This window comes from Heteronotia binoei, chromosome 11 (genome assembly GCF_032191835.1).
Source record: "Heteronotia binoei isolate CCM8104 ecotype False Entrance Well chromosome 11, APGP_CSIRO_Hbin_v1, whole genome shotgun sequence".
Classification (NCBI taxonomy): domain Eukaryota; kingdom Metazoa; phylum Chordata; class Lepidosauria; order Squamata; family Gekkonidae; genus Heteronotia; species Heteronotia binoei.
Genome location: NC_083233.1, coordinates 49,734,818 through 49,758,493, shown reverse-complemented (window position 1 = coordinate 49,758,493; position 23,676 = coordinate 49,734,818). Strand labels below are relative to the sequence as shown.

Here is a 23,676-nt window from a genome sequence, read left to right as displayed (position 1 = left end):
CGGAGCAAGCTGGCGATTTCGCACCAGTTGCTCTGTGCTGCCATTTCGCACGAGGCAAACCCGCAATTTGCCCTGCCGCAATGTAAACCTATTTTTTCAGGTTTACACTGCAGTGCAACAAATTGCGGGTTTGCCCCGCACAAAATGGCAGCGCAGAGCAACTGGTGAGAAATCGCCAGCTTGCTCCACACGGAAACAGAAGCCTGCCCCGGACCAAGGTGAGTGCGGAATCAGCCTAGTTTTGCCATTTATTAAAATAGAGTTTAATGGATAGTTTCTGTACCTCAGAAATAATTATTGTTTCTTTCAGAGACATTCTATAAGTGGACCAATATCTTCTTCTAAACCCCTCACAACTTTATCAGATAAAAGATCAAGTTACGCAGAAATCCCTGTACAAGGTACATGTATTTCCATTATTCTAATAGTGCTCCTCCAACCTCCTGAAGTATTTTATTATTATGCAATTGATGTACAAGGAATTTTACAGAATAGGATAAGCCTTGCCTTGAGAAACTTACAATCTGAAAATTAATCAAGGAAGATAACAATAGAAGAGGAGGGCAATGGAGATAAAATGGGAGAGGAATATGTCCATTGCAGTTGCACATTTCTGGATTTAGTTTCACTTAAGGATGTGCTAAGAGGACTGTAATTAAATTGGCAAAGGGATCAGTCTTCACCCTGTCAGTCTCAATATATTACTATTAAGTTATCTCAGCTCTTCATACATGAATCAGCTCATGAACTAAAGTTCGTCACAAATTTTGGCCAGTTTGTGGTTTGTGAAGTAATGTTCACTAACTAAAGAGCCACCACAAACTTACACAAGTTTTAAGGTAGTTTTTGTTAGTTTGTGAAAAGCAGAAAGCAGGGATTTACATGGCTTGGAGCTATTTAACCCCCTGCTTTGTGTTCACCGCCACTTTTGACAGGGAGCAGAAAGCAGGGGTTTAAGTGACTGAGAACCATTTAACCCCCTGCTTTGTGCTCCCTGTCAAAAGTGGTGAGGAGCAAAAGCAGAGCTTACAAACTCATACAAACTGGTTTGTTTTGTGAACCAGACAGCAAATTCTTGAATGAAGACCAATGAAGGAGTGATAGTTGGGCAGGCCTTTATGGTGAAAATGCATTGTAAAGAGTACCTAGAGCTGGAATGCTTCAGGGAGGTGTGGTTGTGTTGCTAAGCCAGGTAAATAGCAGACAAAGAAGTAGAAGATGATGAATGTGTATATTCAAAGTTAGCAAATTCTTTTGTTTTCTTCCTGAGTTTTTTGAATTTGAATAAAACCTGAAATTATGGGCTAGGGCCCAAAAAGCTACTTTATGAGCACTCGAGGACTTCTGTTCCTCCAGAGGAATTTCTGATTGACATTTTCTTGGAAGAATTGACCACCTAAGTGCCATACTGCTTTTGAAAGTCCCATCATAGCATGGGGATTGCCACAGCTAACACACAATCCAGTGTTCTTGTGTTATAAACATGTGAAACTGCCTTATACTGAATCAAACTCTTATTGCTGGGGATTGAACCTGGTACATTCTGCATGTCATGCAGATGTCCTACCACTAAGCCATGACCTTTTTCTTTCATTGCTATTAGTGCAGTATTTTCACAATTTCTTTGCTCCCTAAAAAGATACAATTTTTTAAGTCATGGCGGTAGAGTGCATTTCATGTTTCTCCATTTCCTTTTTCTAGTGCTTGTAAACTAACTTTTCTTATTTTCCTTGCTAAGTCCCCATCCTGTAATGAGGGCCTTAAAACAGACATTTCTCAAGAATAGTTTTAATATGATCAAGCATTAAGCTTGGTGTTTCTGTTCAGAACAGTATCAGTTACACACCTACAAAATCTTTTGTGTTGAACTTTCTTTGCCCATAAATGACAGTGGCTGTGACCCTATGCAGCTTAAACAAAGTTGTGCAACCCAAGCAGTAACTTCCCTTCTTCCCCTCTCTTGCTTTAGTCCTCCAGTGGATCCCTGAGGAACATCACTAGGGTTAAAGTAGGGGACTGTAATTGGGGAGGGAGCTTGGCAAAAGTCATCATTCTCTCTTACACATGGAAGTGCATACCACAAGTGGAAAGTGCTCTTAGGATCCAAGCCAGCATATCCTAAAGTCCTTCAGGCTGGTAACAAATTATTAAGTAAATAAACTATTGTAAGCTAATTATAAGCAAACACACCTAAGATGCAGTAGAATGAGATCATAGAATGGACTGTACTAAATTCTGCATTTACAGGATATATTTTAACGCTTGCCTGTGTCTTTTCTTAAAAAATCTTCCTTTCCAGTAGAACACTATTAGTGCAAGGAGAGGTCTGCGTTACTAGAATTTCTTTCCCTTGTGTGCTAATTTCTTATTTAAAGGCAGTTTAAAGTTGTATTCTTAACCCATGGTCTGAAGTGGTATAGTCCATCCTGTGAGCTCGTCCTTACCTATGTATAGATCAGGCCTGAGAAGACTTCTATATGAGATGACATTCTTTCTTCTCTGTACAGATCACCTGCTGAGAACTTCCTCTGCCAGCAGACCAGCTTCTTTGCCAAGAGTGCCTGCCATGGAAAGTGCCAAATGTATTTCTGGTAATAACATGGATCTTCAGCATTGATAGACAGCATAATTATGTGCCCCGCCTTATTTTTGCACTTATTTTTTTCCTATGGGCCACTGTCATGCTCTTCACACACTATATACAAAGGAGTTGCATTTTTAAAAATTAATGTTTGTGTTTCGTGACACTACAGCGTCAGGCAGAGTGGGGTGAAGTTCTCTGTGGCAAAGGTCCCCAACCTTTTTGAACTTAGAAGCACATTTGGAATTCTGTCATAGCATGGTGGGTGCAGCCACAAAATGGCTGCTGCAGGAGGTGGAGCCAGGCTTTCACTCTGTGAACGATCATCTGCTAGTGATCCCCAGCCCAAAAAATATCCATCTAGCCTCAACCAGAGCCAGAGCTTTCTCAGTTCTGGCACCAGCCCAATGGAACATTCTCCCAGTTGAGATCTGGGTCCTATGGGACTTAATGCAATTCTGCCAGGCCTGTAAAATTGAGAAGTTTTGCCAGGCCTATGGTTGAGATAGTGAATCTCTCATCTGTATTGGCCTTCCCCGACCTAAAAAAACTCATTTTCTCCATTTGATAACTTTAGTGTCAACTTGATATTGGATTAGGTAGATTTGTTGTCAGCCTGGGCAAATGATAACTCTGATTCAGTACAGAGCACGGAATATGAACATCCATTGTACAGAATATCTTGTTAGCTCTTTGGATCCAGTTTTACAGAGAGATGGTTTCCAAAATATTTTTTTTCCTCCTTTTCAGTGTCTCGGCGGAGCAGTGAAGAGATCAAGCGGGACATTACTGCTCCTGATGGAGCAACTCCAGCCTCTCTGATGGCCATTGGGACTACTTCACCACAACTGTCACTCTCTTCTTCACCTACAGCATCTGTCACTCCCACAACACGTAATAGAATAAGGTACATATAGCTTATTTCTTCATGGCAGTTGATCTTCATCTACAGGTATCTTTAAGAATTGGAGAGGGGAGGTTCTTTTACCCATTGGTAGATAAAAGGTAGCACTTCATAAATCCCAGGAAAAAAGCAGTTTCTTAAAATGTCACTGATTGCCAGTAGATCATCCCATGAAATCTGTTTATCTCATAATGGAGTACTGGATTTTAGATACTGTTTCTGATAAGGAATTGAGGGAAAAGATATATAATATGGAGATAGGTAAATGACTAACAATACAATAAAACAATCCCACAGCAAAGCATCCAGCAATAGCTTATAACTCAGAAGACAGTAAAGCACATCCTCCTCATCTTGGAAGTCCCATTCTGATGGTTTTTCTTTTTGAGGCTTCTCTTTTGCATTTAAATGAAACTTGTAAGTTTGACTGGCACAAAGATCCACGGACAGAAAGGGGGGTGGAATTCCCCCCTTCCACAGAAGCCCTCCAACTCCCCCATCATGTTCCTTCTGAGAGTCTTCCATCCCCAAGGAGCAGCCTTTCAGAAAGCGTTTTGGGGTGCTTCAGGTGGGAGGAGGCAGGGAAGTTTCAACAGGGGCCATTGTCCTATGGTGTGACCATTCAAATGGCCCTGAAATTCTCAAGATGACAAGTTTTGTGGGCATGAGATGCACAGGCCTTGTTTTGAAGCAGATCTCATCTTCACTAGAATTTGCACCTCTTTGGTGGTTTTTCAGCTATACATGTTGGCTAGTAGCTTCTTTGTCATATCATTCAGCTGTTCTCCCATCAGAAATTTAGGTTGGCTTGTTGTCCAGTGCTCACAGATGCTGAGCTTCAGCCAACTGCAATAGCAGCAAACTCAGGTGCCCTACACCAAAGGGCATGTTGCAGAGTTCTGCAGGAGGCACAGTGAAGAGTACCACACCACAGTGGCATCAGGGAAAGGACTGGAAAATGAGCCTTAGTGGTGCCTGGAAATTGTATGGAGGACTGATAAGGTAACTGTCACAGTGAACGTCACCTGTCTTCACTCCCTTGGATGCAAATCTCTCAGCACCATTGTGTACGGTGACACACCTTCAAATTTCGATCTGAATCCCATTTGGGAGTATTGGAGGGTCTGCTGGCACATCATCTCTGACCCTAGACATAGAGGCCAAAAATGTTGGTCAAGAAGCATGGCTGCCATGTGATATACACTTTGTCCTCCAATAAAATGGACAGGATAGCACATAACACAGTATTCGTGCCTTGCTTGGGTGACCAGTTCCAGAGGCCTGCCGCCCTAGTCAAAACATGTTACTGTGGAAGTAACCTTCCCTGCCCATGCAATGTTTTCTCTATTACTGGGAACATGCAGAGGTCTTCCAAGCATTGGAAGATGGAATCCACAGGGTGGTTCTTTCTTGGCACGAATGCCTTGACAGCCATAGCTTTGGCATCACCACTGACAATAAGACAAATGGGTGGCTCTTGGGGATCACCTGCTCAACCAGATAATTCCTCACCCATCATTAGCCTGCTAGCTAGCTGCATGCTTCCTGCCCAAATAAACATGTTTCCCATTTCAATCCCTGCTGTACATGGATCTTGAGACTTCAGGACAGGAGTGCCCAACCTTTTTGAGCCTTCAGGCAACTTTGGAATTTTGAGAAGGGATAGTGAACAGCACCCCAAAATGGCTACCTCAGGCGTTAGAGCCAAACACAGTACTTGAATTTTTGCTTTGCAAAAGTATTGTGGAACAGTGATGAAAAGAAACTAAGGAAGGCTACCGGGGGATTAAAAAGGATAGCTTGAAGGGGGAATAGAGCCAAAAACCCAAGTGTTCACCAGTTGTCCTTGCTGTGGCTGTTATGGTCCTTTCATTTGAATGAGGGCAGCCATTAATCAGGCCTGTCTTATAGCGCTGTCCATTTTTTTGAAGTGCCTAACAGGCATCAGAAGAATTACAGATGGGGTGCCATGTTGGAGACCCCTGCTTCATGGTGTTAAACCTAGTGAGCTTCCAGCAGAGTACTTTTAGGGGTGTGGAGAATTCTCATTAGTGTTGCCCAGCCACCATGAAGTCAGGACTGGCACACCCGCTAGATGACTTAGACCACTGTCTAGGGCAGTGGCCCTCAGGGGGTGCTGAATTGGGTGCCCCCACGTGATTCGTGGGGGTGGGGGCAGGCAGCTGGCATGGGGAAAAGACCAACCACCATTTGCTTCACCCAGTACCACCTGCCAAGCCCCACTGGAGCGTTCCAAGCACACAGTTGGCCACTCCACACACCCAGCCCCATTTGGTTCCTCGCTGGTGTGGTGGCAGCTGAGAGAGGAGGCGCTCTGGAGGATGCTCACCTGCCTGCCTTATGGGCAGTAGGTGGGGGCTGAGCCACACAGGGCCAGGAGCTGCCATGCGGGGGGCGGGCACAGGGCCCAGCTTGGATTTGCCCATGGGTGGGGGGGGAAGGGCACTAGTGGGGCAGGAATTCGGGGCCATGGGGAGGCTGTCAGCAGAGAAGGAAGTGGGGGGGAGGGGTTAGGGCACCAAAAAGCCTGGCACCAGCCCTGCATAAAGTCATAAAGATAGAAAGTTTCCCTTGTGCCATCTCAGTCCCTTTGATCCATTCAGGTCAGTGTTGTCAATGGAGAGGTTTTCCACAGCCCTGCCAACCATGGTGCTCTTAACTGCAGATGCCAGGTATTGCAGGGAGTTGCCTACAAAGCTCATATTCAAGCTATTAACCTTGCAGTCAGAATCCTTCGTGATTCAGGAATGATGGTACAGCAATCATTGATCTCCAGAACTGCATTGCATGGTGGTGGTGGCTTGCTGGCGGCAGCAGGACAGTTCTACTGGGCTGGGCTCCTTGTATTGCACCCTTAAAATAGCTGTTTCAATGCTTTTGGGATATGACACTGGCTATAGATTTGTTATCATCTACCTTGGTGCCTATGCCTCAGAGTTTGGCTGCTGTTGTGCTTCTTGGTAGTGTAAGTGACTTTCCCTGCTCAGGGCCCCATCATTATTGTATTGAGCTTAATCAGCTTCTCCACTGTCGGCTGCCTTCTCTGTTGGGGCCCATTGTCTCTGGGTACTTTTGCAACTTCATGAGAGCCAGCAACACTGGAATGCAAGCCATCTCAGTTCTGCTCCTCTCCTGGCTGGTGCTTTTTGACCAGGTTTTAGCCACAGCATATGTTGCTTTTTGAGATACCAGTCTTAGCATGCAGCACGAGGTTTCACAAGCACTAGGTCTCAGACTGGTCTACATATAGAGAAGCTGTGTTTGGGTACACAAGCATAGGTGTTTATATGCCACTATATATTTTTTCACTTGAATAAAAAACTATGGTTTTAATTAGTTACATTTCTTAGAGTGCACACTGGCTGATGAACTTTCTTTAGTTTGAAAGTTTGTATAAGTTTTTTTTAATCTGTTATATCTTCACTCTTTTTGGGTTCATTATTAGAATATCCTAGGGGATGGTAGCAAAAAAGGCCTGTAATGTAAGCCTGAAACTATTAATCAGGCCTTGGATTTGGAATGCAAGTGACCTGACAAACTCATTTATAAGATTAATATTTGTTGTAAGTCACTTCTCATTGTGTCCACGCAGTTCATTTCATTTGTTTCCTGCAACACTATTTTCAAAACAAAGAACGTGACATAAACTGCGTTCCTTACTGGAATTTAGAAACAAACTGTACTGTTCTCTCACAATGTTATGCATGTTAAGCTTTTAAAAAGAAAAAAAATGATTCAAAGCTCCTAAAGACTCTCAGTTCATCTACTGTGTTCATTTATTTTTTCCCTTTTGTATGTTTGCTGCATCCACTGCCTAGTCTGGATGTAAAGCTCTAATTTAAATCTCTTTCAAAGTAGGTAACATTGACGTTAAGTGTAAAGAAAATTTAAAGACATATCATACATTTGAGTACAAAATGGTGAAAACCCAGATCTTTTTAAAACTTCACTCTAGAGTCTGCAAGAAAAAAAATAGTATTAAATCAGGGGGTTGAATTTATTTGAAGTCCTGGTGAAACATGGGCAGTGTTGTAAAATACAAACTTTTAGTTTGTTTCAAATGAAACTTCAGTATGCAAATATTATATTAAAAGTGTAATAATTAATACATAATTAATACAGTAGATGAACTTGGGGCACCGAGCACGTCTTCTGGTTCAATTCTGGATTCCTTCAGTCCACTCAGTCTGGAGGAAGTCGACAGGACCCTTGCAGCTGTACGCCCTACGACCTGTAGGTTAGCTCCGTGCCCGTCTTGGCTTATAAAGGCTAGCCAAACGTGGCTACGTGAACCACTACAGGACATCATCAATAGGTCCCTGATTGAAGGGATCTTTCCCACACCTCTTAAAGAGGCAGTGGTCCGTCCCCTCTTAAAAAAACCATCAGCAGACCCGGCCACATTGGCGAACTATCGGCCGGTGTCAAACCTTCCCTTCCTGGGTAAGGTCATAGAGCGGGCGGTGGCGACTCAGCTGCAGGGATTCCTGGAGGACACTTCCGCACTGGATCCATTCCAGTCTGGCTTTCGGCCAGGTCACGGGACGGAGACAGTTCTGGTCGCCCTCATGGATGATCTTATGCGACATCTGGATCAGGGCGGCTCTGCAGTGCTGCTGTTATTAGATCTGTCAGCCGCTTTTGACACGGTTGACCACCAGCTACTGACTGACCGCCTCACCGATGTGGGGATACAGGGATCTGCCTTGCAGTGGCTGACTTCCTTTCTCCAAGATCGGGGACAAAGGGTGGTGATAGGGGAGGAAGCATCCCAGAGGCACTCCCTTAGTTGCGGGGTGCCGCAGGGAGCGGTCCTATCCCTGATGTTATTTAATATCTATATGCGCCCCCTTGCCCAGATTGTCAGGAGGTATGGACTGGGTTGCCATCAATATGCGGATGACACCCAGCTCTACCTAATGATGGGTGGCCAGTCTGACTGTACCCTGGAAAATCTAGACCTGGCATTACAAGCCGTGGCCTCCTGGCTCAGACTGAGTCGGCTGAAATTGAATCCGACGAAGACGGAGGTTCTCTACCTGGGTCGGGGCGGTCCGGGGAGAGAGATCCAGCTGCCGGCCCTTGACGAGGTGCCACTAATACCGGTCCCCAAGGTCAAGAGCTTAGGCGTGCTCCTTGAGTCCTCCCTTACAATGGAGGCTCAGGTGGCAGCCACTGTTAGATCTGCCTTTTTCCATCTTCGGCAAGCACGGCAGCTGGCCCCTTACCTGGACCGCAGCGACCTAGCGACAGTAATCCATGCTACGGTCACCTCAAGAATAGATCACTGAAATGCTCTCTACATGGGGCTACCCCTGACGCTAACCCGGAGACTACAACTAGTGCAGAACGCTGCGGCACGGCTGTTAATGGGGCTACCACGACGGGAGCACATTCGGCCAGTGCTGAGAGAGCTGCACTGGTTGCCTGTTGTGTTCCGAGTTCGCTTCAAGGTGTTGGTATTAACCTTTAAAGCCCTTTATGGTCAGGGACCTGCCTATCTACGGGACCACCTTTCCCCATATATCCCCCAGAGAGCACTGCGATCAGGGACAAAAAATCTGCTGTCTGCCCCTGGCCCAAAAGAAGCCAGGCTATGCGCAACAAGATCTAGGGCCTTCTCGGTGGCAGCACCAGAACTCTGGAACACCCTCCCAGAAGCTATAAGGGCCCTGCGGGATCTGTCGGCGTTCCACAGGGCCTGTAAGACCGAACTGTTTAGACAGGCTTTTCTGGTTGACTGAAAATGGGCTGCCACCGGACATCCTACAGAAGCTGGTGGTCATAGTCAGAACCCAATACCGCCAGACTGGATTGAGATAGCGTAATAGTTTTAAACTGATAAATGTATTATGGTTTTATATGTTTTATGGAATTGATTGTTTTTATGATACTGTAAGCCGCCCTGAGTCCGCTTGCGGAGAGGGCGGGATATAAATGCAAAGTAATAAATAATAAATAAATAAGTCATGTATTACAGAGTAGAGGAAGAAATGTCTTCTTCAAAGTATTCATGCATGTATAGGCCATAATATACAGTGCATTTCTAGATAGTCTCTGGTGACAACTGCTGGTACAAGTTTAGCTTCCTACACACATCAGCAACTTGTACCCTGTTTCATCTTCCCTGCGTATATTACCCATGTAACAAAAAAGGCATACATGCAGTCATCAGTTGCAACAATCTACTGGCTGGACCTTCTACCTAAGATTCAGCCATAATTCACATATTGATATGAAGCACAAAGTATTTCCTTCGCTATTTCAAGAACTGCTTCAAAGACTAGTGTGCTAGGAAATATTTTTGCAAGCTTTTATAGTACAGTATAAAGTTTCAACTACATGTATAATGTTTAATATTTATTGTTTGGACTTTTGGGCCACCCTTCCCTTCAGGCAGGGCTCAGGGTGGCTTTTTGTTGTTATTGTTCAGTTGCACAGTCAAGTCTGACTCTTTGCGACCCTATGGACAAAGTCACTCTAAGCTAAATTAAACCAACAGTACAGTTCCAAATTTAAAAAACCCTTTTTATTTTAATTTAATTAAATTTTTGCTTTAAAATATGACACTGTCCGCTGTTGAAGTTCTGTACATACAAAGCAAGCATCTCAAGAAGAAGGCTAGACTAAAATCCTTCTTGATGTGCTGGTTGTTTACATACAGAGTCCTTTTTTCCAAATGTAAGAGCCTTTTAAAGTAATTAAGAAATAAGTTAACTTCCTCATCTGCCTTTTGTGGGAACCTAGGCCATGGTCATATTTTATGAGTCTGTTGCAGCGGACACAGTTCCCATTGAAATGAACAGAAATTGAGCAGGAACAGTCTGGGCTCTTGCATAGATCCCAGTAAAGTAAAAAAAGGACTCAACCAAGGACAAAATTAGATAGGTTAGAGATCCTCTGTACATTGTACATGTACCCAGCCATTTGCATGTAGTGTTGGGGTTGAATGATCTTTAATTTTTTTAATCAGAGCAGTCTGATGAAGAAACCAAACCCAGCATCCCTTACACCTTAGCACTCTGTTTGTTTTACCATTTTTCTTTCATTCTGGCTCTGAACTGAGCAGGAAGAAAAATATTTATTCAAATACCTTCTTCCTCTTGTATCAAGATAGCTTGAAGTAATAATTAAAACATCACAAGTTAAAACCAAAAGTAAACAATAAATTTTAAATTCCTCCCACCCCTTCTAAAAGGTGACTGCAAACAATTAAGCATTTGCAGCTCCTCTTAAAAACCTCTAATGAGGGGGCACTCACAACCCTTTCAGGAATCCCATTCCACAGAATGGGAACCATAACGGGAAAGTCCTGAGGTCTAGTGGGGAACAGTGAATAGGTGACAGCAGCCTGAAGGCTATAGTTGGTGCACAAGAACATAGGGAAGGATACTGTCCTTCAAATATATGGCCCCCAAACCATGAATGACTTTATAGGTTGTAGCTAGCACCTTGAATTAAACTCAGAAACAAATTAGCATCCAGTATAGTTATTGCAAAATAGCACATGTTCTAATTGCTAACCTCTGACAGTAGTCTGGCTGCCCCCTTCTGGCCTTTTCATCTTTCCTCTCATAACAGGTAATTAAAAAAATCACATGCTATCACATGTTGAATATGCCCACCTTTGTTCTGTTTGCTGATTGAAAGGATCAGAAAAACTTGGAGAGAGATAATGCATTCTTTTTCTACCCATTATCAAGGGCAGGAGGGAGACAACACTGGGGTTCCTGATTTCAACAGTAGCCACACATCTCCCCATAACATGCATTTCCAGTCTAATCCTTTTGAAGAAGTTAATTTGTTAGCAGTTAATACTCCAACTTGTGTTTCTTTCAAGGTGACATTTCTTAATCAGCCATAAACTGTCAGCAGATACTATCAGTTTATTTTCTAAATTCCAAGTAAAGCTGTTAAGTATAACTTAATGTTCATTTAGGATGTGCCTCAAATCCTGTTTCTAACTATAACTCTTAAGAGAATGACATACATCAGTCCTCAAAGTTTTATTTGAATCTCTCTTAAAGCGTTTCCTCCCTGGGTGCACATGGTCTCATGAAATACACTCGAGTATTATCCGTTTTGCTTTGTAAGCTGGAACATGACAGTCTAAGGCAGATTGCTTATTAGGAATTGGCTTTCTGGGTCCTGAGGAAGAAGTAAGAATGCATAGGGAATATGGCATAGTCTACAAAGTTGCCATAAATGACTTAGATTGGTCCCACACAATATAGATTTGATGGGTGGGGAAAATGGCAAAGCTCCTTTTAATTTTTTTTATGTATATACTGAAGAAAGTGATACATTATGAGCTTTAAACTTTTTTCTTCTAGAGAAGAAAGGAAAGATCCTTTGTCTGCTCTGGCAAGGGAATATGGAGGTTCCAAGAGAAATGCTTTACTGAAGTGGTGCCAGAAGAAGACAGAAGGCTATCAGGTAACTGCAGCTTGGCTTCAGCACAGTACAACATAGGAACATCTGCCAGAAACAGTAGCCCAAGTGAGGCTGCTCCACAATTCACTGCATATATTGTGAGGGAACTGGGGCTGTACTGTATTTGCAGGAATACGTGCTGCAAATCATAGCTGTTATTAATAGTTATTTGATTACTCTGCAGTAACATAAATGCATCTTCTGGCAAAGTAGCTGGCCCCTCATTAAGGGAGACTAAAATGGGTAGCCTCCCTTTTGCACACTGGTAATTCCCATTATGTAGTGTTAGTAGTGAGAGGGGGTTTACTGCAGTAAAAGCTCTCCAAATGCCAGCAATGAATTCATATATGATTTTTTTTTTTGCGCATCTTCATGGTGTTGCTAATAAACTTACACAAAGCTAGAAAGAACTACACTGGTTTATCATTCTCTTGTTCTGTGGTTGATTTTTTTTAAAAAAACAAGTTTTTTCAGACTAGTAAGGTTGTGAACTATTCTAGTTGAATTTGTTTTGGTTAATTTGTCTTGAAAGGGTTTAGAATTCTCAAGCACCCGGAAGTTGTTTTTTTCTATTTTCTTTGTCAGTAGCTTGAGCCTCACAATGCAGGGGGAAGCTGAAAGACCACACAACAGGATGGGGAGGGGGGCATGAATAGGAAGGCCACTCTTTCAGTACAATGGGAGACTTCGTTCTATGTAGACAGAGGGCATCCCTCCCCTGCTTCCTTGGCATCTTTGCATTTGTCAGATGGTTCTATTTCTGTACATAGGCCCTTGTTTGTGGAGGTCTTTTGCTTCCACGCTTGTGTTAAAGGCAGGATGCTAGATGTTTCTGAATAAATCATACAGAAGAAACATTCCCATTACGTGCTTTATCATGTATCTGATAATTTTCTTAATTTACCACAGAAAAATACTTCAGACTTTCTGTCTTGAACAGTCAGTGCCAAAAAGATGGTTGTCTTGCTACCATTGATTGGCTGCTTGTAATCAGTCTTAGAGCCTTGTAAGAGCTGGTATTGGGGGTGGGGGGATGTGAACAATGTGTCTGGCTGCTTGAACAGCTTACGTGACTTTCAGCATATGCTTTTCCATGCAGAGTCACAGTATGATGTATCTTCTGTTGAGCCAATAAGCTAGATTGGGGAGGGGGAGAATGTACTGGTCTTAATGTCACAGGGTGGGGGAGATACACGATACTTGCAGCACATAAGGCAGTAGCTTGTTAGACTCAAACGTGCGACTGGAACCTTTAACCTGATGTGCTGTAGTTTTACTTTTAAGAAATTATTTATGTAAAGAAGCATTCATGGAGGAGATTGTAGTAATGCAGTCCAGGAACAGCTTTACCACTTGGCTGTGCTCAGTATGTAAAATGACCCTTAAGTTCTCCAAAGCACTTCCTTTAGGTTTCCTCTCAGCATTGTACATTTTTGCAGTGTTTAACTGGAATGCGTTTTGAAATCTAACGTTCCTACTAAAATATTGGTATCACTTCTGTAATGTTTTTGTTGTTACTTCTTCTATTGTGGGGACATAAGTTTATTTAAGTTATTCTTTTTGTGGTACCTGTGCAAATGCCCATATAGGGTCTGCACCTATGCAGAACAGCATTCATTTCCATTCATCTCCCGCAGTGGAAATACAGCATAATATGCATGGCTCAGAGTGAGGCAAGCACCCTCTTGCTTATCTGTCTTTCAACTGTCACAGCATTAACATCACAGATAACTTTTTTTCCTATGCAATTTCACTCTGCACCAAGTTATTAGCCTGATCCCTCTCTCCATTTCCTCTTACCCTCATTGTTTTCAGTATCTCCTTGCCTTTAGTGTCTGTCTTTCCTCCTTGAAAGAAGAAACACATCCTGGATGAGTGGCTGCTCTTTATAGTTCTTGTCCTGCCTTGGACCAGATAGAGATTTCTTTAGGGTTCTGCAGCTGCAGAGCCTGTGCTCAGATTTTGATCCATTCCATCATCTGTGTATAAAGGATTCTACATGAGATCCCTTGATTTTCCTTGGCAGTAGAAGAACCTGCCCAAGGTGGGATGCACAGCTTTGTTAGATCCCTAATTAGAATGTCTTCCTTCTCCGAAGTCTGAAGGGGAATGGAATGCACCCTGGATTTACTAAGAGTGCTCCTTCTCTTTGGAAGAAAGGAAGACTTCACCTGCTCCACCCACATTGATTGGGTGTGCTTCTTTGTGGCAAAATTAAGACATAATTGTCTATCTTAACATAGTCTCTGGGACGTGTGGTTTTGCAATCCTAATCTCAGTTAACATCAGTGTGGTACAGTGATTAGTGGACTAGTATCAGGGAGACTCAGGTTCAGATCTCCATTCTGCTGTGTTCACGGTAACCATGGCTCTCTGCTGTGCCTGCCTCACAGGGTTGTTGTGGGGATAAAGTGGGAAATGTGCCATCCTGAGCTTCTTGGTGAAAAGTTGGGATAGAAATGTACTAGAATAAAGTACTAGGGCACCCTTAAGAAATGTAACTATTATTTGGAGAGGGTAAGGGGGGGGAAACCTATAGAACAACTTACAGTATGAATTATTTTGAGGGTAGTGGGCTGGAGTGATATGAATGGAAATTGTTATTCTATCGAAGGATGTAATATGTGGCATCCATATTGAAGCACTCTGCTTTTCTTTAGGTAGAACTGGGTTTTATTCAGAAGCACAACAGACTTTGACAGTATATAAAATAATGGACAATCCAGTTAGAGGTACTCCTGTGCAAGTCCATTCATTTCAGTGGGTGCAAAAAGAAATCCAGGATATAATCACGAATAGGGTTTTAGCTTGAAATGCTGTACAGTATGTTAGTGCCTTTTTGCTAACTTCTTAAATAATGAGAGTAGGAGGCATGTAAGTGCAAGGCTTACTGAACAGCAGAAGATGGAAGACCTGCCTTCTCACATGGTTAATCATTGCCAATAACTAAGCCTCTACTATATGATGAGCATTTGTCTGCACATTTGATCACACGTGGCTTTCTGGGAAGTGCTGGACTGCTAGTTGTCTCTCTTTGCGATGTAATTGGTGAATGGTGCTGTCCCATATTAAGTTCATCATATTCAAACAAAGCAAGAAGAACATGAGCTTCTAGCTGACCTGTGTGTCCTGTGGTATGACTCATTAGTAGGATTCATAACATTGTAAAAGCCCTTTTCCCTAAATACTGAATAGTAGCAGCAGTAGCAAGACCTTTCCTGTTCTTAATCAAGTGATGCAGTATGTATTTATATTGGGAAATGACAGTAACTGACCTGTCACTCTTGGCTGATTGTGCCTTCACTGAATTTGTCTTTTGAGCAGTGTAATCTGTTTCTTCTCTGCCATGGCAAGGAGCACGGATAGAATGCTACCTGCAGTATAGAAGTACCAAGCAAGTGTTTCACAACCAATTCTTGAGACTTTGCTTTGTTCTTTGGGTGCCTGCTTAGAGTTATCCAGCATTGTATCTCAGTCTCCACTGGCATCATTCTCAGCAAGACCTATTTGCTTGGTCTCACCTTCCCAGATATCATTTCTGCAGTCAGCTATTCCAGTCCTGTCTTGCCTTCATCAGGGCTCTGTGAAGCAGGAGGAATTACTGAGTGAAGTTAGGAAGCACTTTATAAAACATGCTTCCACTTACAATTGTTCTGCTTCAGACATCCTCTTCTGCACATATTAAGGCCACATTATTCATTTCTTACAGATCAAGCTAGTTCTTCTGCACTTTACTTTGTATTCTTCATAACCTTCTGTGTCATTTTCATTATGTAATCCTACATATTATGCAACAAAAGTTAAAGCTTTGAATCCTGTCCAGAAGTTTAATAGTTTAATTTTGTCTAAAGCACTCTGCTTTTCTTTAGTTAGAACTGGGTTTTATTCAGAAGCACAACAGACTCTGATTCTTCAGGTGAGTTTAGCCTAAGGGTTCCATTGTATGTTGCACATATATAAGGTTGCCCACATGTCAAGGTAACTGAAGAGATTCTCAGGGAGAATCATATAGTAGCATCAAATAAATGACCTTCCATCTAGTGCCTTTACTGTTGGAAGATCCAGCCACTTTACCATTACAATACATTCTTCCACTTTCCAGCCCAGCTTGTACTAAAATGACTTTATTCTCAATTATTCCCTCCATTGTTCCTGAAATAACTCTATGTGCTGTGGGTGGATTGCTTTTCTCCTTTTCATGCTATTCTTAGTTCAAAGTAATTACATGGGGTGGGACTCACATTGCTAGCCAACTTGATGCTTGTTTGTCATGATTTCACATTCTAAGAGAAAGCTGGTAGCCTACCATGTATTCATTTTCTAGTCTACATGGATATTTTTGCAAATACCAGAATGATTGTGCTGACACACACAAGTGCTCAGTTGAGAATTAAAACAACTTAGTAACATATTTAGATGAACTCTCTGAAGTCTCACAGCAAAATGTTAGATACCTCATGTCCTTATGTTTGAGCATCTTTCAGAGGAAGATAAGACCTGAGCATTTAGTCATAGATGACTTAGCAAATTGATCAAACATTGATACTGACCGTATCAAGTTTGCCATTAGTCAGCATTTCTGCCATAAACCTTCACTGTTGTTGCAACTTCCTGTTCAGCACTCCCACCTAAATCTCCATTGACTTCTACTTGCTGCATTGATTGAGTTAATGTTTGCTGCTGACAATAAATGATCGACATTTTCTACTTTTGAGGCTATAAACCATTGGAACCAGTGCCCTCCTAATTGTGTACGTTACAGACAGACCTTAAGATTGATAAATGAAAAGGCGTTACATTATGCTGGTATAGCAGTCAGTCTCAAAACATACACAGCTGTGAGGTGACTACAAAGGAAGTGCAGGTGGATGCACAAACTTATGTAGGGACCAGCATGTTAGGCATTTCCAGTAACATCTATGAGAAAACGTATCCATCAAAGTGAATGTTCCTTAATAGCTCCTCTTTCTAAACATTTCAGAGTTCAACTAACATTCAGTTTTAGCTTTTTAATTTATGTGTATAGATTTTCTTAAAGGTTTTAAAACCTCTGAGTTCATCTTCGTGCCTTCTGTGGAATCCCACATGGGACTGCCTTGATGCAGGCCTGCTGCAAAAGAAAGAACTCCTCAAGCTTCTAGAAGGCTCCTTTAACAAGTGCTGCACCTCCCCTCCATCAGAACTTGAGACATTTTTCTGTTCATTTGGTCATGTGATAAAGGAGGACAGATTACTCTTCTCTCAGTTCTCTTTATGCCACCACGTAGAGAGAACATACCACATAAGAGAAGCCGCGTTGAATCAGCCCAGTGGCCCATCCAGTCCAACACTCTGTCACTTAGTGACCAAAAAACCCCAGATGCCATCAGGAGGTCCACCACAAGCTTCTTCTGAAGAAAAATTGCCTCAACATTCTTAATTATGATTTATTGTGAGAAAAATCTCAATCTTGATAGCTCTCTTCAAAAGGTGCCAAGCAGGGCTTTTTTTGTAGCAAGAACTCCTTTGCATATTAGGCCACATACCCCTAATGTAGCCAATCCTCTAACAGTTTACAGTAGGCCCTGTAAGCCCTTGGAGGATTGGCTACATCAGGTGGTGTGGCCTAATATGCAAAGGAATTCCTGCTACAAAAAAAGCCCTGGTGCCAAGTCTGTGGCACAAAATTGGCACAAAATGACGATTATTCATAGCTCTTGATGCATTTAGGGGAAGAGCCATAACCCCAGCATTTGCACATAGCTCTCAAGTTGAGTTGTGAATGGAAAAGAGGTTTTTTCACACACAGTAGTACACTAATACTGCAAGCCTATGAAGTAGTACAATCTAAGTCCTTTAAAATCAGTGGTCTTAAACTGAAGTATCACTGCATAGGATTGCAGTGTAAATCACATGTTTGAAATCTTCATGCTATAAAATTGACACCAAATGATTAAGATGAGCAGATATTTGCAATTGAGTCCTTTAATAAAGAAAAGAGGCCAGAATGAATTCTCAAGAGAATGGTATGTGAGGGAAATGTAGTTAAAGTATTTTATAGAATGTATGAGGTGGCTTGTATAAAAATACAAAATTAGTGCAAAATCCATCTGTATCTGGAAGACTGAATGCTTGCGGTTCAAAAAGCAGACTCTCGTTAGGCTGTTTGTAGTGTTTTACTGAGTGGGCCTGTGAGAGACTTAGTTGCCCTGTGCAGAGTTTTGGTTGAGGTGGTAATTTTCTGGAGTATTCTAGTCTTTCCATAACATACCTCTCAGTCTTTTTCTGCTGTTTAGTTTGCCTCTTCAGATGGCTTGTTCAGCACTCTTATGGTGAAAGGGCACCTTGCTAATAAAATAAGTAAGCCTGAGAAGTTCATTTATTGTTCATCAGACATGTGTGTATTTTCCCCTCTTAGAATATTGACATCACAAACTTTAGCAGCAGTTGGAACGATGGATTGGCTTTCTGTGCTGTTCTTCATACTTACCTCCCAGCTCACATTCCCTATCAAGAGCTGAACAATCAAGATAAGGTACAGTATTATGTGATTAATGTGGCTGAAATATTGCTAGATGCTATAACTCCATAGCCGGTCATTCATATACCGAATTACCTTTTTGCCACACATAATCTTGTTACCTTTTGTAGGAACACTTCTGTTGTGCATTACCGCTGCTTTACTAAAGATCCTTCTCAGTCTGAGACCCGGTGACCAATATTTGTTGAGATCTTTCTACATTCAAAGCAATCACAATAGATTAATGATTTGTGAGTGGTAGTGAAGTTTGAACTTAAAATTTCACACAACTCTTGCTCACTCTGTAAAATATTACATATGTTTTTAAAAATGAGGCTAAAGAGCCTGTCATCTGTTGCATGTAAGAATCAAATTCTAGCAACCAGAGACAGAAAGTTAACAGTAAGTGTTTTCTCCCCATTTTGGACCATAAATAAGCACTTAATGGTGGAGGCAGGTTGAAAAATATTGCTAAAGGCTGGTAATTCTGATAGACTTGTAAGACATGTGTGTGTATTTAGAACTGTAGTGTTTTGTACAATAAAAAAACAGTTCCTGTGTATTACTGTGCTCTGGTATGATCAAGGGAAATAGTTCAGTTTTGACTGTTAATATATTAGAGAAAGGGACTCTAGCCTACTCCAGATATGATAGCTTTCCAACTGCAGAAGTTTGAATAGCATAATCCCCTTAATATGTAATATAAATTGGTTTTTAAAGCCTGCTTTTGACCACTCGAGTTTACTTATATGTACTGAACATATGAAACTACCTTGTACCAAGTCAGACCATTGGTCCTTCAGTTTCAGAACTGTCTCCTTTCTAACTGGCAACTGCACACTGGGGTGCAGTTGCCAGTTAGAAGAGAGGTCTTTCTCAGTATCTAATTTGAGGCCACTGTGCACGCAAAGTAGATGCTTTCTCAAGGAGCCATGGCAATGTAATTGTGGATCTTATTTAATGTATGAAGTCAATAGAGTACAGCTGCAAGAGACCACAGGTTGACTCTGTCTGTTGCTTCTTATGCACAGTTGTCTAATATGTCTTGTGCTCAGTTCCATTGTGTGTGCGTTTTTGTTTTCCCTTCCTCCTTCGTCTTATAATTGGGATGATTGACTTCTGGGCTGTCTCCTTTCTTTACTATCTCCCCATGCTACATATTTCCCATGCCTTCTTGATTCTTTTGGCTTTAGTGACTCCCTCAAGCAATACGTTTTATCTTTTTAAAGTGATTCTTGCAGAAGTTGCTCAGGGGTAGTTTTGGAATGTGTGAAAAAAATTCTTCATCTTCACTTCATGAAGCATTCCTCTAAAGAAAAAAAAACACTTCTACTTTGAAGGCATTACACAATGAGTAGTTGTGTTGTCCCCCTAGGATGGTAAGGGGAAGTAAATTAACTTCTTGTTTTAAAATATGATACACTTTTTTGGACAAGCCATTGAGGCAATGCATCTGAAAGTTAAACTGTGCAAACTTTGTAATGATAACTTATCATGCTTTCAGAGGAGAAATTTCACTCTGGCTTTCCAGGCAGCAGAAAGTGTTGGCATCAAATCCACTTTGGTAAGTCATTGGTGCAATTTGTCTAAATGTGTATTTAATATTATACAAAGAAATTCTATGATAGAACCATGAAAAATCCCTTCATAGTAAAAACTGGAAGGTTCCTTTTATGCAGTGTACAAGTGTCCTTCACTGCTTCTCAGTTTCTTACTTCAGGACAGGTGCTATTAATGCACAACACAAAGCAGTCTGTAAGTATATCGAAGGACTACCGCAACTTACAAATTGCCTTCCCTTCACTCATGCAAGCGTGACATTGCTGCAGGCAACTGAGGAAGGAACAGGGAGACATTTAACATCCCACCTTCACTCTCCAAAGTCATACTGCAGCAGTGCTGTGTTTCCATGGGTAAAGAGAAGGCAATTTATGCCTCAGCAAGGGGAGGGAAGGCAGTCATCCATTGCCTTGGCAATCCTTGGTGCCAGTGTGTTTGCCTCACAGACCACTTCCACAGACCACACAAGCCTCCTTGGGAAACACGGCAGTTTGTGAGCCTGCCTCGGCAGGGAGGGCGGAGTATAAATTTAATAAAACCTAAACAATTGCATGGATCGGACTTACATAAACCGGGCCCCACTCCGTGATGAAATCTGATCCATGAGGCAGTCCATGCCTGTCCTAGTACTGACCTTGATGGACCAGTGGTCTGATTCATTGTGAGGCAAATTCATTCCGTTTATACAAGTATCTCCTTCCAGCTGAAAAGAATTAGGGGTAGGGCTTGCAAACTTCTGTTTAGCAGCAGTCTTCTATTGGTTACTTTAAGTATTGTGGTATAAATGATGTTTTGCAAGGTGTAGATATCTCTTATATTCTGGTCTCCACCCCCTCCCTTTTTTTTTTGTTAGGACATTAACGAGATGGTACGAACAGAGCGTCCAGACTGGCAAAATGTCATGCTCTATGTTACAGCAATATACAAATATTTTGAAACCTGAGAACCTGATAACAAAGAAGAACGTTAAGCAAATCCAAAATCCAACTTGATACAGTAATCTCAACCGGCACAGTCCACATCCCTCGACCTCCAATGAAACTCCTACTATTTTGATGGCTTGTGAACAAGGTTTTGTTACAGTGCTTATAAAAAAAACCCAAATAGCTAAACTAGCTGGATTAAGTTATTAGCCCAGAAAGCTTGAACTTTAAGAACCCGAAGCTCTCATGCTTTTAAAGAAGAGGAGTGAATTGAATGGATGCCACAGAATACACAAGATTTAAATGGACGGCTGAAAGTAAGAGATCTGTATAATAAAATTACTAAGAATGGTGTCACTCAGAAAACACCCCCAAAGGTTGGATGAATCATCTGCTCATGGCACCTCAAGTATGGGAACAAGTTACTTATAATCTAGTTATTGCCTTATATCTCCACCTCTGCCAAGTGCACAACTTTTATAGGAAATAAGAGGTTTGGTGTATGTTTTTCCCTTTATGTCAAGCTCATCTGTCTGAAGAATGCTGTCACTTCTGAGATGAGACTGGCTCGGTGCAAAAGCTATTCAGTTTAAGGATATGTGTTTAAGCCTACCTCTGCTCAGCAATAATGGCTTCCAACTTTATTACTGGATTGACTCCAGCATTAGCACACATAGTTCCCATTATTGTATTTTTGTTTTCCTATAGGAATTTTCTTTGTGCGGATTTTAAATTTTTCTCCCTGCCTCCAGGTTGGCAAAATGGAACCTTTTCTTTGCAGAAATTCTGATAACAGCATTAAAAGATTAGAATAAAATTGTTTTGGTCATTGGACAGGGGTGTGCTCCTTTTAAAAAAGCAGCTTAGTTTCTCACCGCTGTGGCCATCCAGATTTGCAGTGTGTTTTGATCTCTGCATCCACCAAGAGCTGCTGCTGCGTGTCCTGAATCTATTTACAAGGGGTTTCCATTATTTCCCTCACAGGCCTTGTTGAAATGAATAGCACTTGCCCAGCAGTATTACTTGGTAGGTTGTGCATCTTAGATTAAACTTATTTTTATATAATATTAACAGTACCATCCTAAACAAAGTTCCACCTTTCTAAGCCCATTGACTTCTGTGGGCTTAGAACTCCACTTAGGATGGGATTGTAAAGTTGGTAAGGGAAGAAAATGTATCTTGAGTTTGTATTTTGTTGTTGAATGCACCTAGCAAAACTTTTGGGGTGAAAACTATTCATGCAAGTGCCTTACTTGCCCTGAGCTGAGAGAAGCTTCAGCTCCAGGGCACTGCACAGAAGACCTAAGGTTTCTAGCAGCAGTAGCAGGACTTGGATGAAGGACTGCTGTGATTCTGTCCTTCGGAAATTATGAAGCCTCTGCTTTTGCCATGGAACAGTTCAGCCACAGTGGAGATCCTGGAACTGTCATTGTTGGGTTGTTTGTTCGCTAATGAACTCTGTTAGCCTTTGTTTATAAATGTACTTAGCTATTTTCTAGTCAACAGGCCAACTAGGCATACTAATTTTGCAATTATTTCTGTATACCTGGAACTCTTAAAGGACACTTCGAATGTCATAGATGTGTGAATTCAGGAATGTAAACCAGATCCCAGGCTGGTTATCAGAGAACCCCCAGGACAGTGTACAGATGCCAGAACAGTATCTTGAGGCAGGCCAGAACAAGCTCTGAAGAGCATAGCCAGGATCAGCTTCATTATGCCTCCAGTAAATGTTCCATTTTGAACATAGTTTACAGTACAGAGACTTAAAGCAAAACTTGTTCATGGCTATAAAATGCCTTTCCAGGGCAACTCTTTTTTTCTAATGACTTTCCTCTTTTCAAATCTGCAGCTGACATTAAGGACTCCTGCAAGTAACTAAAATACTTTAGCCTGTGAATAAACAGGGTTGACGTTTCCCAGTGAAGGGAGTAATATTACAAAAGTCTTTCTTTTCTCTCATTGTGAATGAAACTTGCCCATTTACATTTTTCCTTGTTCAATCCTAAAACTAGACGCTAAAACATCTTCATCATTTTATTGCCGAGTCCACTGCTCTGGTTCAAAGGAAGGTGCACCACTCTATGCCAATGAACTGACAAGTGTCTTGCTCCGCAGTGCTGCCTCTTTTATTTATTGCATTGTAACTGAAGAACATAAGAGACCTCTTTCATCTACATCCAGTTACTGAAATTGAGCCTATTGGCAACAAGACACATTTTGAGCAGAATCCTATTTATAAACTTGCTGATTCAGCTTAAAGTGCACAAGGTAAAGCACATGGACATGGATGAAAGAGGGACCTTAGTTATGAAGGAAGTGAGAGGCAAACAGGTGATCATGTTGGTGTATGGAGCAAAACTTAACTGTAGATTGCTTCCTTGCAATGATTATCTGAAACTTTTTGTGGCGTGAAGTCTGACCTGTAGAGAGATCATGTCAGAGAAATTATTTCACCAAGAGAAACGAGATGGAATGTATGTGTGGTTTTTTGGGTTTTTTAAAATTCCACTCAACAGCAGAAGATGGGCTCAAGGAGAAAAATCTTTGCTCTTGGTTTGATTGTGTACAAAACTTATATTGAGAAGGCATTATTCAGCTCATCACCTTAAAAAGACCTATTAAATTTCACTTTATTGTAAAATGCATTCTTGCTGTTTTCAGTTTTTGTTCTATTAAATATTTTTAAATGTAGGGTAAGAAGGACAATGAGCTTGTGTCGTTATTTTGCATTTCATTAAATGTCTTCAAAGTA

The 23,676-nt window shown here is 41.7% G+C and overlaps 1 protein-coding gene across 2 annotated transcripts in view; it reads left to right on the top strand.

The window, feature by feature from the left end:
* Positions 1-23,630, top strand: part of SPECC1L (sperm antigen with calponin homology and coiled-coil domains 1 like) — a 71,956-nt gene extending 48,326 nt beyond the window's left edge. For both annotated transcript variants that reach the window (XM_060249589.1, XM_060249590.1), the window contains exons 10-16: positions 311-401; positions 2,508-2,591; positions 3,332-3,488; positions 11,840-11,942; positions 18,337-18,453; positions 19,943-20,002; positions 20,852-23,630. In XM_060249589.1, coding sequence (XP_060105572.1) covers positions 311-401; positions 2,508-2,591; positions 3,332-3,488; positions 11,840-11,942; positions 18,337-18,453; positions 19,943-20,002; positions 20,852-20,941 — 702 coding nt within the window. In that variant the 3' untranslated portion in view covers positions 20,942-23,630. The remainder of the gene's footprint in view (positions 1-310; positions 402-2,507; positions 2,592-3,331; positions 3,489-11,839; positions 11,943-18,336; positions 18,454-19,942; positions 20,003-20,851) is intronic.
* Positions 23,631-23,676: the final 46 nt, after the last annotated feature.